A 24435-nucleotide genomic window follows, 5' to 3' on the forward strand; every position below is an offset into this window, starting at 1 on the left:
GCTACTTCAACACTGTACGAAGAAGTTCAATCTATTTAAACCTGTAAATCAAGCAACATTAGTAGGCCAATAAGAAGTGTTCATCGCTAAGCAAACATTAAATGGTCACCTTCAAGTGCCTTCAACGTATGCATGCTCCGATTGCCTCAGCTTGAATCACGTATTACGCCTATCTACCATAAAAAGTGACGATAACAAGATGATCTCACTAGCCTAGTAGTTTGCTAATAGGAATAATCTCTTTTCAGCTAATTTCGCGAATCAACCAGAACATTGGAAAAGATAGAACAAAAAGACTCGATTTGAAAAGCTTGACGCGAAACACGAGTAATTCTATCGCGTGCTGAAATTTCAATTTTAATGTACAGGGTGTTCCGTTTAACTCCGAAGATGGCGAAACATCTTACGAGAGATCGAGGTTAGGAACAAATTATTCTTAATCCTTTTTGTACAAGCAGAAATCCGTTTCTTTGGTTTTTCTCGTACGCATTTAATAAGAGATAAATCGCGAAAATTAATGAGATACGTTTATTTCCATAGCTACTCGATCAAAGTTTTCCAAACCGAATAGAGAACAGTTTTTTACATCGCTGAAATTACACGAAATGAATTTTTATTCGATCGACGTCGTTAGCCTCGACGATGCGTTTTTGTCTCTCGCGATCGATGTCCGTCGAGCATCGGTACGTGTATCAGTTACGTTTCGTACAATGTCAAACGATCGGTCGATCATTCTGCAGTCACTCGGCAACATAACACTAACCTTATCAGAACCGGTCAAACGACCAGTTTCAAAATTTAATCTAGAATTGTGTACGTTCGCCGTTATCTCTTTCGTTCGTCGTTCGTGTAAATTTTGATATCGATAAAAATTCGGCAATCGATTAATCGGATAATACAAGAATTAGCATAAAGTTAGACGGATAAAAGAAATAACGACGAATGTATACAATTTGAAATTACGTTTTAGAAGCGGTCACTTGACTGGCTTGCTAAAGTTAGCGTTAAAAAGTAAACATCTAATTCTGGTAAACGTACGCCTATGCAAACAAAGATCGTAGCAGCCTTTAAGTCTCGCTACGATAAACAATAAAACATGTACACGTAGAGATTACGATATTACAACAAATACGATCTGTTTTCCAATAAATGTGACCGACAGAAGGCTTCTAAAACGATTACGACGATGTAATCGATATTCTTCGTGCCATCGCTAGTTTTACGTCGAATCTTGCTCCTCGTGTCTGACGATTTAAAAGTTGAACAGTCGGCCGGCACGGAACTCGCCTAACCCAGTATCGTCTTCGTTTACTCTTGACCCTGAGTGGGCCGTGTAAGTCACCCACTTTCCCGCTTTAGCGGCGCGACTTACGACACTGGCGCGCGCGCCATCAAAATTTACGTTCCGCCCGGCTATTTTCGATGCGACGCGACCGCAGTCTATTCTCGTTTGCGTCGAACGACGGAAGGAACGCCGCTCTTCCGTCCCTGTTTTCTCCGGCCGCGCCGTTCCAGCAAAACTACGCACCCGCCGTTTTCCAGCCGCTCGATCTCGTAACCGCATGCCGCGGAGCTCGGTCGTCCGTGACGAAAACTTCAACGCGATGACTTTCTTCGCGACGCGCGTTCTCAAACGTTGCACCGTCGACTTCCGCTTCCCAGGTAAACCGTGGATTCGATCGCGATCGCCAGGGAATTGCGTTTCAGCCGGGCGAATTCAGAGGGAATTTTCATCGGTCGATTCGTGACTTTTTCTTGAAATTTACAGAGTTCGTAAGGTTCGCAGAGTAGCAACGGTGCGTCGTCGTCGACGTCTTTCAGGAGGAAAGTTAGCACGCGCGAACGGTTTCCCCTTTCAGAAGCTTTTACGACACTTTACGAGGCATTTTTAGGGCTGTTGCACGCTCGTAGCTACGAAGTCCTGCGTTTCTGGATCGCTCGATCCAAGTACGCGGATCAGTTTGCGATTCTCGTCGCTTACCAGCAACGAGATCAGAAAATTCTCTTTACATTTTTCGGAGAGACGATCGGCGGGAACGTTGGCCGATCGTGTGTAACGTTCCGCCTGTCGGTTATGCGTTTCCAGCTAGACGCGGGTATCTTACAAAATTGCGAACAACAAGCTTAGAGGAGAGAGTTGGTTTTCCACGTCTCTGCGAAGAAATCGCGGACGTGCAGTCTTCGAATAAAATTCTGTTGGTACGCGGGAAGAAATGCGTTGTGAAGTTTCTTCTTTATTGGACCGCGTGGGGAGGGGAATCGAGGACAAAGTTGTATTTGTAAGTGACCTGTTTCTTCTTATTTAGGCTTTGTGCATGGAAATCTTCGTTATCAATGGTTGGCGATAGCTTGTACGTGTGTACGTAGTTGGAAAGTCACACAGTCGTGTACCTACGCTTCGTAAATTGCACAATAGTATTTCAATATTACACCGTTAGATCGCCATCGAGCAATTTATTTATAGCCATCGGTTGTTTCTGCTTCTCTCATCGTCCTCTTACACGTTCAAAATTAATGTAACGCACGATGGCTGGCAAAACTACTGCAACCTACTTGCCATAGGAAATTTTGCTGTCCGCGTTATTTTCAATTTTCATTAGCGCCAATGTCGTGATTGTCTTGGTTGAAGAAACCAACTTGGAAATTCGCAGATGTGGAAATTACCAAATATTTATCGCGAGCATATGTTTGGTAAAAAATTACTGTACAGCGTATGATAATAATATTGACTTGGCAACTAAGTGATTGCGGTGGCATTGACAAAATCCGCAATCACTTAGTTGCCAACCCAATATTATTAATAGATAATTGATCGTTTAAATTTACTTTGACGATGTCTGAGAAATATATATATATATATACGTAGCTGTAGTTGCATTAGAAATATGTTATATTGTATTTACATATGCAAAAGTAGAAGAAACCTAGCTAAAGATTTAATTCTGTTTTATTAATTTTTAATTTCACAATTAGACGAATCTTTCGTGTGTGTGTATATATATATATACGTAGCTGTAGTTGCATTAGAAATATGTTATATTGTATTTACATTTGCAAAAGTAGAAGAAACCTAGCTAAAGATTTAACTCTGTTTTATTAATTTTTAATTTCACAATTAGACGAATCTTTCGTGTGTGTATATATATATATATTTCTCAGACATCGTCAAAGTAAATTTAAACGATATATATATATATATATATATATATACGTAGCTGTAGTTGCATTAGAAATATGTTATATTGTATTTACATTTGCAAAAGTAGAAGAAACCTAGCTAAAGATTTAACTCTGTTTTGTTAATTTTTAATTTCACAATTAGACGAATCTTTCGTGTAGAATACGATTCTCGATTACTTTGCTTAAATCGTTCGTTAGAAAACTGATAAGCAGATTTGCAGATAAACTAAAATGTAAGTTTCTCGAACATCGAAGCTCTTCATGGTAGCTTCGGCATAGATAAGCTTGTAGCGGTTAAAAGAGAGAAAATACGCGTATTATGCAAGGTTTCTATTTCTTGGAAAGTTTAAATTGCAAATTCTATGATTCACTATACACGAGTAGGCTGATACTCGTAAGCCAGCTATATTTAAACATTTTTTATTTATAGTCCGGCGTAGAACGTTCGAAAAAAAAGTCACGTTGTATATCGCGTAGATCTCAAGTTGGAATTTACATTTGCACCTTATTATTTTCGTAAGAAACGAACGCGCCAAGTCCCATTTTCCAAAGATGTCCACGCTTTTTTTTTTAAACAAGTAAAAACAATAAAGCTTTGAAGAATTGAACCTTTGTGTTTCTAAAAATGACGTTTCTACATCTGTGCGTTGATAAATGGAAATAAAATCTCGATCTAAGATACGGTAACATATTTTTCCTCTAAAATCCATCGAAGAAGATATTTCGAAGAAATAAATGTGTTTTTATCGCATCACTCGTTCTACGTTTTATCGCCTTATACTTGCGTAATATTCTGCAATTTGTTAGACTAACATTTTACGACATTTTTTAGCGTATTAATATTAGAAAAAAAGTACGCCGTATCTTACTTCGTTATGGATCATTTAACACGATTATGCAATATCTTGCGAATGCCTGATTGACGATAAACGAATGTAAATATCCTCGTTCAGCTTCTTTCCTACTGTATCGAAGACACCGGTACGTATCGTAGGTTCCTTGAAACCGATAAGATTGCCAACTCAGCTTTACGATTCTTTATCTTATCCAGTAAGCTGATACACTTATTTTAATATCTAACTTAATTAGCGTACAAAATGTGTATCTACGTACATGATTAACCTTTTGCACTCGAGAACTTATTCGGTGGGGCGTAGCAGCTACTCCGCGTGGTTTAGCGTACACGTAACGCGTGCCTTACAGCTAGCGTCAAATGATTTTATATAGAAATTAACTTGCAAAAAAAATTATATTCTAATAATTTATCTATATTCACATCTTTGAAAATACGATTTTGTAATATTAATTTCTGTATTTTTTCTATGATAATTTATAAAGCATTCACCAAGGTGCATTCTTATTTCTTTATTCAATATATCTTCAAATATAATATAATGTAGTTCAAAAACGGTTCAAAATCAAGTTCTTCTTCGTTTCAGCTAATTACACTTCCGAAAACTATTTTTAAGGCTTTCTAAACTATAATACTTTTGCCATGATCGTCGAACCCAAACTAAATTTGAACACGTTGTCGGAACTGTTTATAAAATAGTTATAGGAAATATAAATAATAAATATAAATAAAATATAATAGGAAATATTTTATCTCCATTTTAAAGCCTAACATTTTACGCTTCCTAACAAAGAACACGGAAAACTAAGGAACCAAATAAACAGGGCCTGTCGCTTCTCGCTCGCCACTGCAGTCGCAGCACGGAACGTCGTGATGACTGAGAGTCGTCTCTCGAGTGCAAATGGTTAATTAAGTTCAAATATATTACGCTAATAGTACTTTTACTAGTACTAAGCTAATAGTACTATTACGTTAATAGTACTTTTTTCACGCGACTGTTAAACGAAAAATTTTGTATCGCGAGAGTGAAACGTAGAATCTGTTTGGTTTGGCAACTATGTGATTGCGGATTTTGTCAATACCATCTAATGACAAAATCCGCAACCACTTAGTTGCCAAGCCAATATTTGACGTTTCGTTGGAAAACAACAAGGACACGACGCGGTGATACTTTTTCGTAGTCATCGTAAATGGACCTAAGGCGCATCGGAAATAAGCTCTCTCAGCGTCACGTAAAAACAGTAATTCAATTCCGTTGGCGGCTAACACGAACTCCAGTTAAAAATAAGCTTTCCAGCTAAAGCAAACCCGCGGAATGTTAATTCCCTGCTTTCGATCGGATCCTGCAATTAGCTCTAGCAGACCGGTGATTCCGTAAAACACCAACTCTGCATGCGTTTGATTACAAGCGTATTCTTACTTTAAAATCGACTCGAAGCTTGCGAGTATTAGATTGATTCGAAAGTTCTGTCCGTTTGAAAAGTTTCGCTTTCGAAGATAAGCAAATCGACTGTACTTTTGTTCGTCGAGTTTACGATACAGCGTGCGTGCGTATATCTTTATCTTGCCGATTTATTTATTTTCCATTCTATAAGAGTCTCTTAGTTTTTGTCGTTAGCAGATTTCTATCGATCTCTTCATTTTTTTTTTTTTAAAAAGAAGAAATCGATTGGTCGAGTGAAATTTTTGCCAAGTAATTTCTAGATTTTTTTACTAAATTGCCAAGTATTTCCATTTATATTTTGCTACTTCGTTGTGTATGTCATCGAGCCACAGATATTTGGCAATTTATTTCTTCTGTTTAGTTTCTTTCGCAATTTCCCATTTTTACCGTTAGACGATTTCTATCGCTTTCCGCGTCCTTAGAAGGAAAATCGCGGAAATTACGAGAATGTACACGATTTAATCAAATTTCTTCGTACACCCGAGAGTTGGAAAATTTGTAACGCGATGCAATAGCAACATAGTGTTTCTAATATTACATGCGTTGTCCGTGTTTTATGAACTTCCCTTCCGCGTTAAAAATAAACGTTTATTTTTTTTCAAAGGGTTCAGGAATATTTTCACCGCTATTTCCATAATTTATAACATCCCCCTTAGCCTATTCATGACAAGACACACCTACCCCATCTGTCTAACCTTTTACTTCGAAGCTCGTCGAACTACTTGTTCCAACGAATCTCTTCGAATTTTCAAATTGACCGAAAAACTTGCTTAAAAAAAAATTGTATTTACATGTAATAAAAAACCCATCTCTTAGCTATCTTTTGAGTAATTTTTTAACAATTGTTACTCGTCTAAAGTAACAAAATAGTATCGTTATTTATTATATTCGTTCTATAGTAAAATACAGAATAAAATTGAAAACAGAACTTTCCAATTAATCTAATATACATACATATAAAGCTAAATAAACATTAAAAAAATTATTAAGCAAAGAAAGATAAAGTGACAAATTTTTTGGAAAGAAACTAAAGCGGCAAAGATCAAGATTAAACAATTAAAATTTCAAGAAGAAAAGTATTCGGCAATACCATCGCTTGCCACGTTTAACGCTTTTCTTTTATAATTATTTTTTTTTTTTTTTTTTGTATTCGTCAATCTTTACGTTTGTAACCGCGTGGAAAAGCGTTTTGTCCACCCGATAGGAATACGCTTCGTGTCGGTTCCGGACTCGACGAAGATCCGCGCGAGCGAGCGAACGATTTCGAGCGGAAACGCGGCTCGGACTTTCCACAAGATTTTCACTCGAGTGCGGCGTATCGATTGAAATAGTTGCAGGAAGCATGTTGCGTGTGCTTACCCTCAAAGACGGTAGAGGAATGCCGGTAAGCTAATTCCATCGACATGAATTCAAGCAGCATGCCACGTATTGGATTTTGCGTAACCGGTCGTTTACATGTTGCCGACACATTAACACGCTCCAGATAATTTTTTGATAATTGTTCAACCGGCTCGAGGGGTTCTTTGATACCGCGGATTCTTTCCTCGATCGTCTTCTTTTCCTCGATTTTATATTTACGCGTTGTCTATATATAACGATCGTTACGTATAAATATTTCGTTGATCGTCATCGTCATCGTCGTCGTCGTCATCGTCGTCGTTGATCGTTGTCGTGCCATTACATCCTTCTTAAGGCACGTACAGTGTGCTGCGTGTAATTACGGACGAGGAAAAACATTTTCCGGCTCGTTTCTTCGATATTTCCGGAGAAGTCACCGATCGTGCCAACGTGGATACGTTGAACGAAATTATTTTTGCGAAGGGTAGATTTAATTGCTGCCTCTCGTAATCGAGACGGAAGATAAAAGGACGATTTTTCAGCGAGACAATGCTTCGATTCGTACAGCCGCCAGAACGAAAAATATTGGTTTCAAGATTTCGGAATAGAATTATTATCACGACTGGCATCGTGCCTTCGTGTCCGGAGCCGATCGAGAGAACCTGCGGCCAATTCTAGCGAGAAAAGTTTACGATCGAGAGAAACCATCTATAGGAAGTATCGTTGGACTTGAAAGGAACGAATAAAATCCGCGTGGCGGCGGATATTCGAAAGGAAACTTTGGATAAGTTGGCGGTCAGCGTACACACAGATCGATAAAAGTGAAAGAAGAAAGAAAGATCTACTAAATTTCGGACGGAAACGCAATAAAATTAACAGCGAGTTTATATGTGCTTTACAGCCGAAGATAAAAATTCAGAAGAAAATTTTCATTCGTTGTACCTTCACCTTTGTACCTTTTGTTTCACCTTATAACGCTGAAATTATACAGAAGATTTTGTCAATTTTTGTTTCAATGTTACGGAGAAAATTTAAAAATGGGCTTGAGTTTTTAATTATTTCGCAATTAGACGATAACGTTGAAAAGTAAGACACGCTCTGAGACTCGAAAAATCGTATTCTTCGCGCACATCTCAGCTTCTCTGTTCAGAGAACAAGAGATTTCTTGGCTATCGGTAAAAAGAACAATTATTCCTTTGATATTTAACTCTGGCATCCTCGTCGTTTCTTCCTCGCGTTTGTATCTCCTTGGGTAATCTTCTTCTTTTCAACTATTCTACTATTTTACTCAAGGAAACCGTGGAATACGCAAAGAACACAAGAATTCAATTGGATGGTAAAGTTTCGGATGATAAAATATCTCATCGTTATACCGTTTGTTCGTCTAACTTTGTATAAATTCTTATATTATCCGATTAATCAAGTTCTTATCTTGAATTAAATTTTGAAACCAGTCGTGTTCGACCGGGCTTGGTAAAGTTAGCGTTAATAATATTATCGAAACGTAACATCTATTTCGGGTGATATAGAAGCAAAGAGGACAATAGGATCAACCGAAAATACGAAAAGTACTGGTATTTTATCGACGCAAAATTGAGCGTACACGCTCGTATCTGGGGATGATACTACGCGAATAAATACGCATTGATATTTTGTCGCGCAGCATTTGACTTTAACGACAGTCTATAATCGGCGTGGGACTCGATCAGTTTCCAAATAAAGAAAGACGATTTTGTCAGATTCTTCTGGAGAACGGTCGGTAAATAGAAACAGAAGGAAGAGAAACAAACCTTTCGACGCAAGAATTAATCACTGCCACGCATATAAGGTATCAAAGAATATTCAAAGAAATTGTAAGAAAGTCGATACACAAGTACCTCGCGCGTTCTCGTTGGAAAATGAGAAATCTGATTTTTAAGCATTTGCCAAATCTCCGTCGATAACCGAGAAGCTAATAGATTCGCAGATTTTTTGTGTCGTCTGTACGCGAAATCGTAACGGAAACTGTATCGATTTGTAATCATCGCTTCCGATATCAATTCGCTACGATCAATTTCCGATATTAATTTTCTTCGGTGAAATCGGTTCTCGTCTCGAATTCGTTCCAATCGTGAAATATAAAACGAAACATCTCGAGTGATACCGATTTCTGCGTCTCTCTTATTTGTAATTCGTACATTTGTATCGTTCGAGATTAAAAATTCAATCTTGGAAATAACCCAATTACGAATTATACGTATTGTATATATTGCGTGTTAGTTCCAGTACGTTGCATTTTAATATAATAATAATCAATGTCTATAAATGATTAAATCGAACATAGTACGCGGCTGGAAAATTCAAACATTGAAATTCAGCTCGTTCCGACCACCGTGATACATTCCAGCGGAAATAAGCATTTTAATGGAATCAGTGGCGCGGAAATTCTGCACCTGCTCTATCAGCGTTTATTACGCGAAGAAATTTCGCGTTACGTGATTTTTTTACACTTCCATTGCAAACGATGATTTTGAATACGATTTGTCGATGGGAACGCGATTAAATTAAATTTATGTCTCGATGAAAACGTGCGTGATGAGAGATATTTATTACTCTGGTCTTTTTTTTTTTTTTTAGTTTCCTTTTTTCCTTTCCTCTTTTCTGTCTTTCATTTTATTACAATAAACTAAAACTATTTCGTTAACCATATATATAGTCGCTATACCAACACGTTTAATTTTAACATCTTCTCACAGGAAGTTGTATAATTTAATCCGTAAATTAAATGATTATATCACACTAATAAATCTCCGTTAAACAAGCTTTCGGTATCGATTTATTTTTCTTTGGTTTCGCTCTAGTTCTACGATATGCGTACGAAATTTGCTGTTTTAACAGAAAGTAAACTGAAAATATATACGTTAACACCTCTGATGTTATCTAAGATACGAGTACGAATTTGTTAGAAAATCTAATTTGTAAATAACAAAACAGACGTATAGTAGTCGAACGTGCTAATGTGAAACTCGATATCAGACGTGGTGGATTTACCAGCGATTTGAAAAAATATTCCATCGACGTTTTACTGCTTCCCTGTCTATTCCCTGTAACGCGATATCTTGTTTCCCCGTACGAGCAGAAATTTCAATTTGGAATTTTCGAAATGTCCAATGTGCTTCGTTATTCGCAATTCAGCGTATATACGCATCTCGTACGGAATTTCCGTAGATCGAAAAAATTCACGGAATATCGTTGCACGATCTGTTTCGTTCGCCCTGATTAAAATCTCTGCAAACAGTCGACTCAATGTTGGAAATTCAAAGCGCGCTTCGCTGATCCGACGAAATATCGAAGCAATTGCGCGTGCGACGTTGTAACGAAATACGCAAAATGGTGGCCAAAAGAAAGTTTAAACTTGCGTTTATACGGGTTGCCAGGCGTAACTGGGACAAGAAACAACTTGGAAACGGTGAGAGATAAAAACGAATTTCGTTAGAAAAAAATTACTCGCCTCAGTGGCTGATAACTTTGTTTTGGAATGTGGCCAAACGAAAATTTTTATCGGTCGAACGTAGACAGTCGTACGCCACTTGCTCGTCAACGAAAAATATTCACGACGCTGCTCATGACAAATTCTTTAATTCTACGATAACTTTTTTTTCTTCCTTCTCGAAGAATTCACAAACAAACTGGGTTTTTAATTCGACGAATCGCGAACAGACGAATACCGTTTGTTTCTCTTACGAAAATTTGCACTTGGGGGCGCCAACTTCACACACCACACGCACGCACGCGCGCGCGCGCGCGCGATTATATCCGTAAAGAAACGCTCAGCGTTTCATACGACAAGGAGCGATTGTGCTCATAAACCGGATGCTATGAATGGAAAAATAAATATCCTCAACGGCTTACGCTACGATATATTAAGATATCTTCTTGCCCAGTGTATTTTCCTTCGCGCGCTTTGATACGTCTCGTTGAAAGAGGTCGAGCGTGTCCGCCATAGTCGAAGCATCGCGGTTACCTCCATCAACGTTTGCAAATCGGTCCAGGTAAACGACTCGGATACGAACGACCTACCAAGGTCGCGCAGCCAGGAATTCCTTTCGTTCTTAGTTGCCTCACCTGGTTGTCGCTAGAGAGAGAAAGAGAGAATAGGAGCGAGTAAGAGAAGAGAGGACGGAGATAGGTCGTGAAGCTGGTTTAGTGGTCTAAAGTGTGCTCGATTCTCTCTGGTCCCTCTACGGTCCTCCAGTGACTCATCTGCTTTTTCGTGTCAACATTTATTGCATGCTTGTTACGAGCCTACCGACCTGCATCTCGCTTTAATTAACTGCTTTCAGATTCGTTTCACGATTCATGGCACGTTTTCTCATCGATAGGATAGTTTTTTTTTCTTCTTCTTTTTCTGTTTTTCCTTTTTCTTTTTTTTTCTTTTCTTTTTTTTTTTTGTTACATAATTGAGGTTAGATGTTTGACAAAATTAGCCTGTTACAGATTGAAGCAGTGAAATAACGCGTAAAACAAGAGCTTTATCGTCGCGTATTGATTTTTAGAAATCAATTTAGTCGCGTCGTAATATTCCATTATACGTACAGCCGGTTATGAAATTTTGTATTTATATATACTTTCATTTATTTATTTATTTATTTATCGTTCCAATAGAACAAAATGAATCATACGTAATTCAATAAAAAGTAATATAAAATAAAAACTGCAGTGCATCTAGTATTTCCTTATAAGGCGAAAGAAACTTCTCGAACATTCTAATATATTTTTTATTTATTATAATCTTTGCCTCAGGATGGCTCACGATGGTTTCCGGCTTACGTCGTATTTGCTACTTGTCACTAACTTACGTGCCGATATTCTACGGTATAGAAACGAATTTTCTTCGCGATGTTTGCGTAAGGATGGAAAAAACTTATTCGTACGTCTAATACATATGAAATGTTACATACGCTTGTAGAACTTTGCGTGTAAATAGCATGCGAGACAATGAGATCTGTGGAACGCCGTGTTGTGCAAATATCAAATACGAGATTCGCATGCCCGACGGAAATATCCGCGGAGAGAAAAGCCTATTTTCCTTAACAACCGCTCGTGGTTCTTACGAGTGGAGAGCAAGCTGAAAAAGCTTGTCTGGTTGCTCGCGGCCAGCCTCGTTGAATGAAACACCTTTCTGCGGTTGAATCTCGCTCTTCTGTTCGTGTGGCCCATTACAACCGAAATGGAAGCTGCCGATGACGCGATTTAATTGCGATTTATTTCCATGGAAACGATCGATTTTTCTAACGTTATTTATTTATTTATTATTTCTTTCCTTCTTTTCTTCTTTCGTTTTTAAATGTATCGATATCTTGAAAATTTGATATCCATGTCTCTTCAGAATGTGTTAGAACGATAGAATATATCGAGAAAGTTTGATTGTAAAAATCCTAAGACACGAATGGCTTAAAACTCTCGATGTTATGGTATGTATATTTTACGAAACGCAGGTCGAATTACACTGCTGTATTCTAAGATTCGCCTGACAAAGTGTAACGGTAGAACGTTCCAAGAGTGTTTACATTTGTAAAGACCGGAGACTAGGCTATTGAAGTTAGGAAAAATAATATATTTCTATAACGTGCTATAAACGACTCATCGAAGAGGATAGTATGTTTTTCTTTATCCAGTGCGGATAATAGCGTACCATTTATGGGATAATTAAGCGCCAGTTGCCCTTACCGACTGAAACGCACGACAAGACACTTAATAAGTTGAGAGATAATTTATCATACAAACATAAATCATGTGGCCGAACATGGGGATGATGCTGGATCAACTTGGCATACTCTGTTATGTTCACGATTATACGTTATATCGTATTATATTATATGTAATATACAGAGTGTCCTACCTAACTTTACTTACTCTCAACCAGTTAGCTGTTTTTGACAAGTGTACTCGTCGTCGCTTATTTATGGTCACACATTTTAGATACACGGTTTTCAAAGTTTTCAAAGAGGTCGCTACAGCTGATCGCCTAATTACTCTGTAACAGTACTATTTTAAGGTTTTATTTCTTAGTAAAGAGAGGAAATGCGTGGATGAACGTATAATAGAGAAATATATTTCTGTAAGTTGAAGTATCGGTACAATGTGTATGCTAAATCCGCAGGCTGGCAGCATTACCTTACGAAATACCTACGAATCCATGAATCTATTATGGGTATTTATATAATTATGAAAACTAGCCTCTCTGTACCCCGTTACATTATTTGTGCAAGGCTACGTCATGTTCCTAGAAAGGCAAAGGGACCGAGAGGACCTTCGTATTGATTTTGCTAAACAATACTCAATGGATTAAGGAGGATTAAAAAAAACTAAAGATTAGATAAGATGTGGAGTTTTCCTTGAAGCGGGACCCACCTCAACAAGTAAAATTAACAAATATATTCGGATGCTTACGAAAATTCTTATGCCTTTTATGTTATTCCTTTTGTATTATACGGCAGGGGCGTTTTTCATAATGCTGACCATGCTAATAAATGGCATTGCCAGGGGGGGGCTCGAGGTTGTAGTTTTTCCTAACGTGTTCAGTACTCAGTTCAGTCAGTCAGTCAGTTACAAGCGGAGTTAGAAGAAACTTCAAAATTTATACGTCGATAGTGGGTGCCGCGAGAGACACGAGTTTCTAGTGTTCTTTGAAAACGTACAAAGTGCGCGATGAGAAGAAACGAAGATTCGGAAACAAGCGTTAAATGCGATCGTATGGAAAATTTAATAGAAACGTTTGCTCAGGCATGCGAATACGAATACACCAATAAACGAAGTTCATTGGCTGAAAGTAACGCGGAAACCGGTTTCATCCGTTTATTCCTACGGTGTTGTTGGCGCAGTGAGAACATAAGTGAGGTCAGTTCCAGAGGTGGGCCACGTTTATCAATTTCCCTGTGCCGGTAGTCAGCCTCGTCGCTTTTCGTAAGTTTACAATTAGAGAGCGACGACGCGGCTTTCCGAGACCAAACGCGATTTCTGCATCGTCGCTGCACGATTGCACGTCGATTGCCTCGTTGCGTCTAATCTGTTTCGCGATAGAATTTATCTTCCTTGCTTCGTGTTTCTCGTACAATTTTTATTTTACACTTTAACGCTAAAACTACCACGTCATTCAAAATGGCGGGTTTTTTATTTTAAAATTCCCATTTCGCGTTACATTTTTCCCCCGCAATTACGTGATAACTTTGACGGCAATGACTAAAGGAATAAATATAAAGTTTATTATATTATTATATATATATATTATAAATATAATATATATAATATATATATAAGTTCCCTTTTTATTTATTCAAAATCAAAATAATTTTCTATCGTGGCTACTTACTTCAATACCAGACAACATGACTGGTACTCGTCAAAGCTTGAAAGGGTCCTACAACCTGTTTACCGAATCCGAATTATCCGCTTTCCTCGATTTGTCCTCGTCCAGTCCGGAATTATACATGTTCAAGTATACTTGAAATTATACATCTTCAAACTCGATCTTCTCGAAAACAACAAACATGTTTCTTTTTTATTTTTTCATAAGAAATCGCTATAATAATCGTATCCGCTCGTACGTGCTATTTGACCGCATCCTGTTTACGCGAAATAGACCCACGACGGTTCATAAAGTCTCGGATAATCGAGATTTCGTACGTATCGAAACGAATACTTGCGAGCTTACAGTTTCGAACTTTCCTCCACTGAAAGCTCGACTTGAGAAGCTACGAAACAGCCACTTAGCGATAGACTTTCGTAAAGAAATGGCGTATCGCTGTGGCGATAGCCACAAAAGTATAAACATAGCTGCACGGCTCGAATTACAAATTCGCGTTTCAGCGTGCAACAGATCGTTCGACGAGGCCCAGGCACGCGAGATAAGTTTGTCCAATGCGCGGAGAACGACGACGTTCGACAGGCGCGGCTCAGTTTCGGTAGCGAAATAACGCGTTTAACGCGCTAAATGCACGTGCTATTGTCATGTGTCTCGCGCGGCTGGGAAATCCGTACGTACGCGAGCAGTCGCGTTGTTTTAGTTGCTGCGCGCGTGCAACTAAAATTAGAAAACGTAATCGCGTTTGTCAACCGTGTTTTAACGGGCGGGAGACGCCACAAAAAGAGAAACGCCGCGTGCCATGGGAACGCCCCACGGTATTTAGTCGACGATAAGAAGTTTTAATCCATTCATACCGCAACCTGGTTCAACGAAATCTGCTCTCTTTAATCTGCTTAAACGCTTAACTCGTCGAGGATGAATCGTCGTTAGACGTACGTTTCTCCGCTTGTTCCCAATCTTTTGTTTTTTATCTCCTCCCCTTCGCTTCTTAACGTTACTTCAACCCTGTTTTATATCGTTACATACGTACAATGTCGGATATCATTGAATAAACGACGGTTTAAATAGTTGCTTAGAGAGAAAGAGAGAGTGAGACGTTTGCCGTTTAACGCTAACCTTACCAGGCCCGGTCAAACGACCGGTTTTAAGATTTCGTTGTAAGAATTTGCATAGAGTTAGACGAAGAAAAGAAATAACGATGAACGTACGATTTTTAATTAAATTTTGTAACCGGTTGCTTGACCGGATCTGGTGAAGCCGGTGTTAAAGAGTTCAAAGAGAAAACGAAAGTAAATTAGTTGTTACTCGGACAAGTCTAAATACGCTGTATTAAAATAAGGAAATTAATTATTTACAAATATAACGTTACCATTTCAAGAGAGAGATTACCGTGAATTACAATTTGTAATTTCTAACGACTTTTCGTATCCACGATGAAGCGAGTAGGTTTAAGAAAACTAACCATGCTAATTTCACGGTTTTACGACAAAGTGAAACAGACGAGACGAGACCTGAAACTGTCTATATATAATCATTCACCGTCCTATTAAATCCGAACGAGGAATAAAGTTTCGTTCGTAAATAGAACAGAAGCAACGATCAAGTTATTTTTGGCATCGTTCAAACGACTTTCGTTCGAAGGTAGACAATTTTCCCGTACCAGGAAACGTGTACTTTTAATTTTTCCAGATATTTGCCAATTTACGTACTTCGCCATTCTATAAAATCTACGACTCAACGTACGCACACGTCTCTCGATAAAAGTTTCCCATAACAAGCGTTCAAATACCTTCGCGAGTCACTTAATATTTAATTTCGTAGGATGTTTCATACGCGCGTACGGATACGGAAGCTGGCGGTAGAGTCATCGAGTTTCTGTCATTCTGTCTTCTGTTTTATTCAATTTGTTCAGCGACTCTGGCTCGCTTGCTGTACGCGTCCTATGAACAATAGGAACGTTCATCGATCCGAACGTTTCCATTCCAACTTTCCAATTATACATCGAGCGACGTCTTCGTTCGGCAAACAGCCGCTCTCCAAGATAACGCGCGACCAAAGGAAAGTCCGTCGATTTAATTCTCAGCGTATCGACAAGTCTGTTAAGTCTCGGCTGAACAAATTCCATTATTATCGACCGAGTTTTGCTGCCGGTCAGGTGTTAACGCTACAAATTTCCTGCCACTATCCGAGCTGGCTCTCTTTTCGCTTTCCAATCTTTACGCATCTCGAACTTTGACAGACTTTAGTGAGACGTCAACGACTATGTTTCGTAACCGTCCATTGACAGAGTTGTTGACAATAGCAATGAATGGATATGATTTTTCTGATGAACGCTAATTGTAAATAAAATGTCCCAAGTTACCTATTTTCAATTTTTTTTTTTTTATATTTAAATCGAACATTTGTTAACCGTCAGTTTTTAAAAAACGAAGTTTCCATGCTTTTTCTTACGTTAAAATGTGCAACGTGGTTTAATTCGCCGAAAACCTTTTTGCAACTAGATTGAACAGAACGCAACGAAAAAATTTAAAGATATTCGGTGTAAGATTCCTCGAGTTTATTATTATTATTATTAATAATGATAATAATAGCGCGGAGATCTATTTCTCTACATTCAGTGGCTTATTAAATTCCGTTCGATATTTTATTTTCTTTACAGAGACTGATAATTTTCTGTTGGAACGATCGACGCGAGGATATCCTTGCGATTATCTTCGACATTGTGTTCCTTTTCTTTATTCGTTGCACGCAGAACGCTCTATGATCGTGTCGCTGATTGATAGTTCCACGTTGCAAATGTCACGCTTAACAGCAGCACCATTTTCCAATATCTGCATATATATTTGTGTCGGTTCAGTATGTCCTGATTTTATCCACGGTTATTACGGTTTCGCTCAACTTGCGATTCGACTCTTCGCTTCTCCTCGAATCATAGAAGCCAGAGATCGATTTATGAACCGACGTTGCATTACGTAAATTTACGTCCCAGGTTCGCTAGCGTATCACTTCGATACGTTTTAAGACGTCAAACCACTGATGTTGCGTACGGAAAGCTAATTCGGTTCTTTCGTCGCGATTTTTGCTATTGTTGGATCAGTCAGTTCGTTTCCAAAGATATTCTCGCGGCGATGTGTGCCAACGTAAGCACGAAAATCTGTCTGTCGCAAGTTTTTTCGATCTTGTAAAACGGTAATAGAGTGATACTAACGCAACGAAATTCTCGTTTTTTCTCAACCAGTTAACCGCGTTCGACGTATATCGCGTCAATCGAAAAGAATATTTCGGTGCGGTTGATGTATAACATCGGTCACTCGGAGAGCTCGTTCCGATTTTTAAAGAATTTAACGAAACGATAAATTTTGCTCGGTACCTATCCATAGGGGGAAATTGTTTTCAAACGCATCACGCTGAAAAACGTTACCAAAAGTTTCTTTAAATACGCTCGTGAATTTTTAATAAAATATTACACTCGTCGTACGCCGCCCGGAAAGTTTATTCGGATTTTTAACTCTTTGGTCGACGTAAAGAATCACATTGAAAAGTTTCTCGCCGACAAACCCCAGAGGTTCCGGAAGAATGGAATATTCCAGTCGCGTGAAAGATCGAAAACCTCTTCGAGTCTATTCGATGACTGCAAAAATACACGACGATTCAGACTATCTGCTTGTCGGAGCATAGGATCCCCAGAGTGTCGATCACACAGCTCGTAAGAGACTTTGAAAACTAAATTCCGCGGTTAACTGGTGAAACACCTACGTCTGTACGTCGTCCTGATACGAATCATACGCAGCATGTTTCCGTCCATGCCACGGCTTTCCACCAACAAGACGCTGCAAGACGCGTACGTTCATCGTACGTGGCGCACCTAATTTCTCTGGCGCGTGCAATCGTTTCGCGTAGAGCCGTTGATAGCGCGTTTGCAACGCTAAGTGCACGTACGAGGGACCGCGTGTGCAGCGATAATTAAACGTTGCACGTGTTCCCTCGTAACGCTGAATTGAATAACCGGCGACACGAGGTACGACGATAAATATCAGATAGCTTTGGATAAAGCAACGCACAATGGCGAGAAGGAACGCGCGTATTTTACGAGTAACGAGCAAACCTCCCCTCCCCTTCTGTTTTTTCCCTACCTTTCGAGCCGTACCAGTCGATCGCATCAGCGACAAGATACACCGGCCACCACGTATCGTCGAGCACGTTACGCTGACACGACACTTTGCTCGGCGATTGTTCCTCGCGGAATTCGTGTTTTCCCTGTTTCTCATCGGCGACGAGTCCTCTTGATCCCCGTCGCCTAGGCTAGATGCGCCAACCGATGTCGACGCCGACGCGACGTCAGCAAGGAAGGTTCCATCTTGCCGCTTCTATTCAGCAGGATCCACGACGTTCGCGTACAATTGCAGCGACGCATATATAAACGCATTTGTATATATAATAACGTTAATTTTTGGGGTAAATCGGTCGATCGATTCTGGAAAATTCAGTTTATTTCGGGAATAACTAAATTAAATATATATAAGTATATATAATAATTTAAATTCTTAGGGTAAATCAGACAATCGATTCTGGAAGATCGAGTTTACTTTGGCAATAATTAAATTAAATATATATAAGTATATATAATGATGTAAATTCTTGGGGTAAATCAGAAAATCGATTCTGGAAGATCGAGTTTACTTTGGCAATAATTAAATTAAATATATATAAATATATATAATGATGTAAATTCTTGGGGTAAATCAGAAAATCGATTCTGGAAGATCGAGTTTACTTTGGCAATAATTAAATTAAATATATATAAGTATATATAATGATGTAAATTTTTGGGGTAAATCAGAAAATCGATTCTGGAAAATCGAGTTTACTTAGGAATAATTAAATTAAATATATACAAGTATGTATAATAATGTAAATTCTTGGGGTAAATCAGAAAATCGATTCTGGAAAATTCAGTTTACTTTGGCAATAACTAAATTAAATATATATAAATATAAATAATAATGTAAATTCTTAAGATAAATCAGACAATCGATTCTGGAAAATCAAATTTATTTTGGAAATAATTAAATTAAATACAATAACAATTAATAACAACAAATCTACTACGAATTTTACCTGGGAAATCGAGAATCGATCTTCCAAGTCTTACATTACCGTTCTTCTCTCGTGATCTAATCTATTCAGCAAAATGACACTGTAATAAAACAAGACAAAAGTAAAAATATCGGTTGGCGAGTAGTTTGAATTCTATAAAATTTACATATATATATATAGATGATGTGATCTAATCTATTCAGCAAAATGGCACTGTAATAAAACAAGACAAAAATAAAAATATCGGTTGGCGGGTAGTTTGAATTCTATAGAATTTACATATATATATATATATAGATGATGTGATCTAATCTATTCAGCAAAATGGCACTGTAATAAAACAAGACAAAAGTAAAAATATCGGTTGGCGGGTAATTTGAATTCTATAGAATTTACATATATATATATAGATGATGTTAGCTGGCGATTTTCTTTTTAAACATCGCATTTTTCTTGTTTACTTTCCTTAGTTTCCATGTTTGTCTTACGTCGTTCCCAACGAGCGATCAATTTTCTCGGAAGACTTTGCGCACAAACTCGGGAGAGAACGTCTTTCGTCAGCCTCCTATTTTTTTGAACGTTACCGGTTTGAACCGGTACAGATGGTTCGGAATCGTTATAGTTGTTCCAGACGTAGTTTCAGAGCGAGATTTCGTGATCAATTTCGATTTCGATGACAATAATCTTGGAAAACGACAGCCAGCAGGACGATGAGCGACGATGATAACGTCGGGCTGCGCATGGCTCCAGTCTCCGTCCTTAGCACGAACCTTATCACACCCGGTCGAACGACCGGTTTCAAAGTTTAATTAAAATCGTACATCCGTCGTTGTTTCTTTCGTTCTTCTAACTTCATGTACGATCTTATATCACCCGATTAATCGATTTGTCGATTTTCATTGATAGGGAAATTTACGTAAAGTTGGACGAACGAGAGGAGTAACGACGAATGTACAATTTTGAATTCAATTTTGGAACCGGTCGTTTGACCGGGCCTGCAAGCGTAACTCTGGCTGGCAAGCACTTTCGAAACGTTACAGAAGCGCGAAAATGTCCCAATTTCGTATTTTTTCATCACGAAGAAAGTTGTACAAAATGGCGGAAAATATTTCGAACTTTGATTTACGATATGATCGATCGTGTACGGATAGAAGAAGATTGGACAAAGAAAGACTAGAATTTTTGCATATACGCGAGGTTAACTTTACGTTAACCTTAACAAATAGAATATAAACCTAGAAGGGTCTATAGTAGTACATTTTGGTCAAGGTTGAATTGGCTGCAAAGTATGGTTCTAGAATCCCTATCGATCGTTTTAAAGCACAGGGTGCAGATATTTCATCGGGAAGCGTCGTAACATCGAACGCAAAAAGCGCGTTCAAAGTGTTTACAAATTTGCAACTTACGGGAGAACGTAATTTAAAAACAGCTTCTCCAAAAATATGTTAAACGTTCCTCAGACTTTTCTAATCCGCGGATTCCATTCAATTTACTATTTTTCTATCGCCAACTGTACGTCCGAACGATGTATTGCGTTTAACAGGTTAGCTGCTTTCGACGAATATACTCGGCGCGAAGAAATGGCGATATTTCGTGTTGCGACGAGCTCTGTCGGTAATAAAATGAAGAAATGCAACGATCGTTTCGTTACATTTTAATTCTATGTTATTAGAGCCACGCATATTCTGTGTTCGACGCTTATACTCATCGTCTCTTACTTTTTGTCACGCGTTTTAAGTACAAGCTTTTCAAAGTTTTCAAAGAGGTCGCAACAGTTAACTGCTTAAATAGCTCAGTATGGTAAAACTGAGAATAAAAGGTTTTCCGCTACAATGTCGTTATTGTATCTCTTCCGCTAACTATTCCAAGTTGGTCGTAAATACAATCTTCTCACGTTTCGTGCTAAAAGTTTCGAGAAAAGGTTGATTTCATATTTTACATTTATCAGGCAGTTCGTAAATAGTTGATCCTCGAAGCCCCAAACACTCTTCTTATCAAACACATCTTCTTATCGTCACGCGGTAATTAAGAAATTTTACGACTATACTGGTGAGTTAATTTACTGTTAACATGGTGCCATCGGTCGGTTAACGATCGACGCGTCGTTCGCGTCTTTTGTCGCACCACCAACCAATTAAAATAGATAATTGAAGGCTTAAACGCGGCTTTCTTGCGTTAATTAATGTCGGTCAGGAAGTCGTTGAATTAATTAATATCATTGTTTCCCCTCTGGAACGCGCCACTATTTCGGTTATAACGGGCAAGTCGATGTAACGTGGAGCAACTCGAACAACAGATATTCTTCCAGATGTATCCACGTTTTTGTGTCTCGAACGCGTTTGTTTGTATCGAAAGTAAACGATTTACTGTCCGCTAAGATTATTCGTCGCAAGAAAATGACACGAATACAGAGATAAGTGTGCTTGGAATTTTACATTGCCTTTAATTGAAAAAAAAAAAAAAAAAAAAAATAGGTTGATATTAGAAATTTAGAAATTATAAACGAAACATTTACAAGGCGCTATTCACAAAGTTTAGCAATTCTAAGTAACTTGTGGCTTCTCGCTTTCTGATTGCTCACTCATCGTGTCATTTTGTGAAGTCAGGTTAAATACCGAAATTGGATCAATTTTGAAACGTTTAGACGTAGAATGTTTCAAATGCAAAATTGCAGAACGTTTTCTACGATTGGATGGAATATAATGGTGAATAATAAGAACGTCGTATGAACGATGTTTCAATTCCTTTTCATTTTTTCCTCTTTTTAAATAAATTAAAATTTATCTACACGCTGTAAAATATATCTTCGTCAGAAAATTCCGCAATTTGCAATTTCCCATGCCAACTGTCCATCGAATTTTATTCGCTGTTTATCATCCGATAAATTCCCAAGCGAAAACAGTTTGACTTTTCGGCCAAAGCAGATTAATCGAAACTAACCGAATTAAATTATTATTCAATTTTCAATAGGAAGAATACATTTTGACACGATTCTCCTATGTTCTCGAATAAATCAAAATCCCTTCCTCTGTCGTAGTTATAACGCGGCATGAAACGTTCTAATCCAAGTTAAACACCTCGTTGCAATTTCTATTTCAAAAAAATCACATCTCACGATGTCACTGGTTAAACAGAGAGATAGACAAGCTCGTATACAAAAACGAGATTTCAATTTCAGATACTCCACCGAGCGAAGCGTTCGCCTCTGAGATTTATCGCCTTCCTATACATTCACATATAAAATCGAGGGTTTAATTGCCATCTTCTTCTCTTCTTTTTTTTCTTTCTTTCTTTTTTCGTGTTTTTTTTTTTTTCTTTTTTTTTCGTTCGAAGCTTCTCTCGTACGCTGTTATCATCGGGATCGATAAGGATTGCACGAGCGCGCGCCTCTACCGTAGCGATGGAATCGAGTTCAATATGTATACACTAGAACGCCTCTTATTTATTCTTGATGAAAATTCTTTCCAAGGTTTTGGGTTTCAGGGTCAATTAATGAGAGAACGAGCTGTGAAAAAATACCAGCTCGATTGGATAAGGGAAAAGTCCACTAACGAACACAATTCTTTTGTACAACGAACAATGTTCTTTAAACAGGATGATTCTTCGGGGATGGGAATCAAAATTACACGTTGCTTTTAGCTTTTAATGATCAAGAAAAAAGAATTTGATTAGGAAACGCTTTAATTTTCAAGATTAGAAAAGTAATTTTACCGCTTGTTGCAGGCTTTCTCTCCCATTTCTTTCTTTTTCTTTTTTCCGCGTGTCGAAAAGAAAGAAAAAGGAAAGAAAGTAACAGAATATAAAAGATATATGCTCCCTGTCTAAGTCTACGACTTTTTTCATATAATCCGACATGTTTTTCGATATAATCCGTAACTTGGAAGATGATCGAGTTTTTCGTACATTTACGTAAGAAGAGTTTAGCGTTTGGGATTCCAGTGGCGCGCTTTCCTCTTACCCGAACGAGCTCGTACTTTGCACAGATTCTTCTTTTACCAACTGGAACCATCCTAGGAAGGCGATTGCTAGCGAAAGAAACGTCGAATAAAATTTTCATCGAGAGTATACAAGAGCCAGTCTAATATAAAGCCGTGTGTATGCTTCTTTCACAGACAAATTAGAATCGCATGCAGAAATGTTGCTTGTCCAATCGTAAGATCGCAGCAATTCGAGCACGTACCATTTGATGATACCTCGACTCGAATGTGGTGGACGAAGTAAAATTCGCGAAATTGGAACGAAAAAGTATTTTACAATCGCTCGTATTAAACGCACGCGTAAAGGAGGATGCCGAAAAATTGTCATTTTTCCACCTGCTTACGAACAAAAGTTTCTTGCCGGACGTCTAGCAACGTGTCTCGACGAACGAAGAATAGTTTTTTATTGGCATTTATCTGAAATGCTATAGCACGTGGCTGTCTGTTCGGTAATCTGGTCGTCTTTTTCGTTATCTGGAATGCCGATCGTGGCCTGAAATCCGATGACTTTTATCGACGACGTGTCGAAAGTTCGAAGAATAATAATATCATCGGATGGTAAGTTCGACATTTTTCAAATCCGTGAATATAAGAAATACGCATGTAGGAGGAGCTCTCGTCCGCTATACTTTCGAAAACGTGGTTTGTGGCGATTGATCGAGGCGTAGAAATCGATGCGTTCTCGGCGAGTTTTGTCCGAAGTGATGCGCGGAGTGCGGTTACCGCTTAAGCGTGATCGTTTCGACGACAAGGAAGAGCGTGGATTCGAAAGAGACGCGAAACCGCGCGAGAAAGCGTCCAGGCAGATCTCATAGGCAAATTACAGGCGAGAAAAGCGAACGATTAGCGCGAGACGCGAAAAAAGATCGACGACGATCGGACGATAAAGTAGGTGTAATCTGTTTTAACCATTTGAGCCCAGGGGTCTTTGAAAAAACAGAGTCGAAAAATCCCGAACACCGCGATAGCGTTTGTCTTAATCGATTGCGAAGAGAAACAAACGGCGCTCGTCATATTTGTTATTTTATGAAGTATATCTATATTATTATATACGCGTACTATTGGTTTATCAATATTTCAAATTTTGTTCAATAAAAATTACTGAGAGGATAACAATGAAATACAAAATACCGTCAGTCGTTCGTGTAGCGTTCAAATGTACTGCGACTTTTCGACGCAATATCTAAACGAAATCGTGCTG

The 24435-nt window shown here is 38.4% G+C and overlaps 1 protein-coding gene across 11 annotated transcripts in view; it reads left to right on the forward strand.

Annotated features, from left to right (window-relative positions):
- Positions 1-24435, forward strand: part of Asap (ArfGAP domain of ASAP) — a 54314-nt gene that overhangs the window by 6861 nt on the left and 23018 nt on the right. For 6 of the 11 annotated variants that reach the window (XM_072001615.1, XM_072001618.1, XM_072001617.1 and 3 more), the window contains exons 1-2: positions 1478-1662; positions 6809-6861. The exons of 3 other annotated variants lie outside the window; for them this stretch is intronic. In XM_072001615.1, coding sequence (XP_071857716.1) covers positions 1563-1662; positions 6809-6861 — 153 coding nt within the window. In that variant the 5' untranslated portion in view covers positions 1478-1562. 2 more of the 11 variants (XM_072001621.1, XM_072001620.1) reach the window with 2 other exon arrangements.

The sequence above is a fragment of the Bombus fervidus genome, chromosome 4 (genome assembly GCF_041682495.2).
Source record: "Bombus fervidus isolate BK054 chromosome 4, iyBomFerv1, whole genome shotgun sequence".
NCBI lineage: Eukaryota > Metazoa > Arthropoda > Insecta > Hymenoptera > Apidae > Bombus > Bombus fervidus.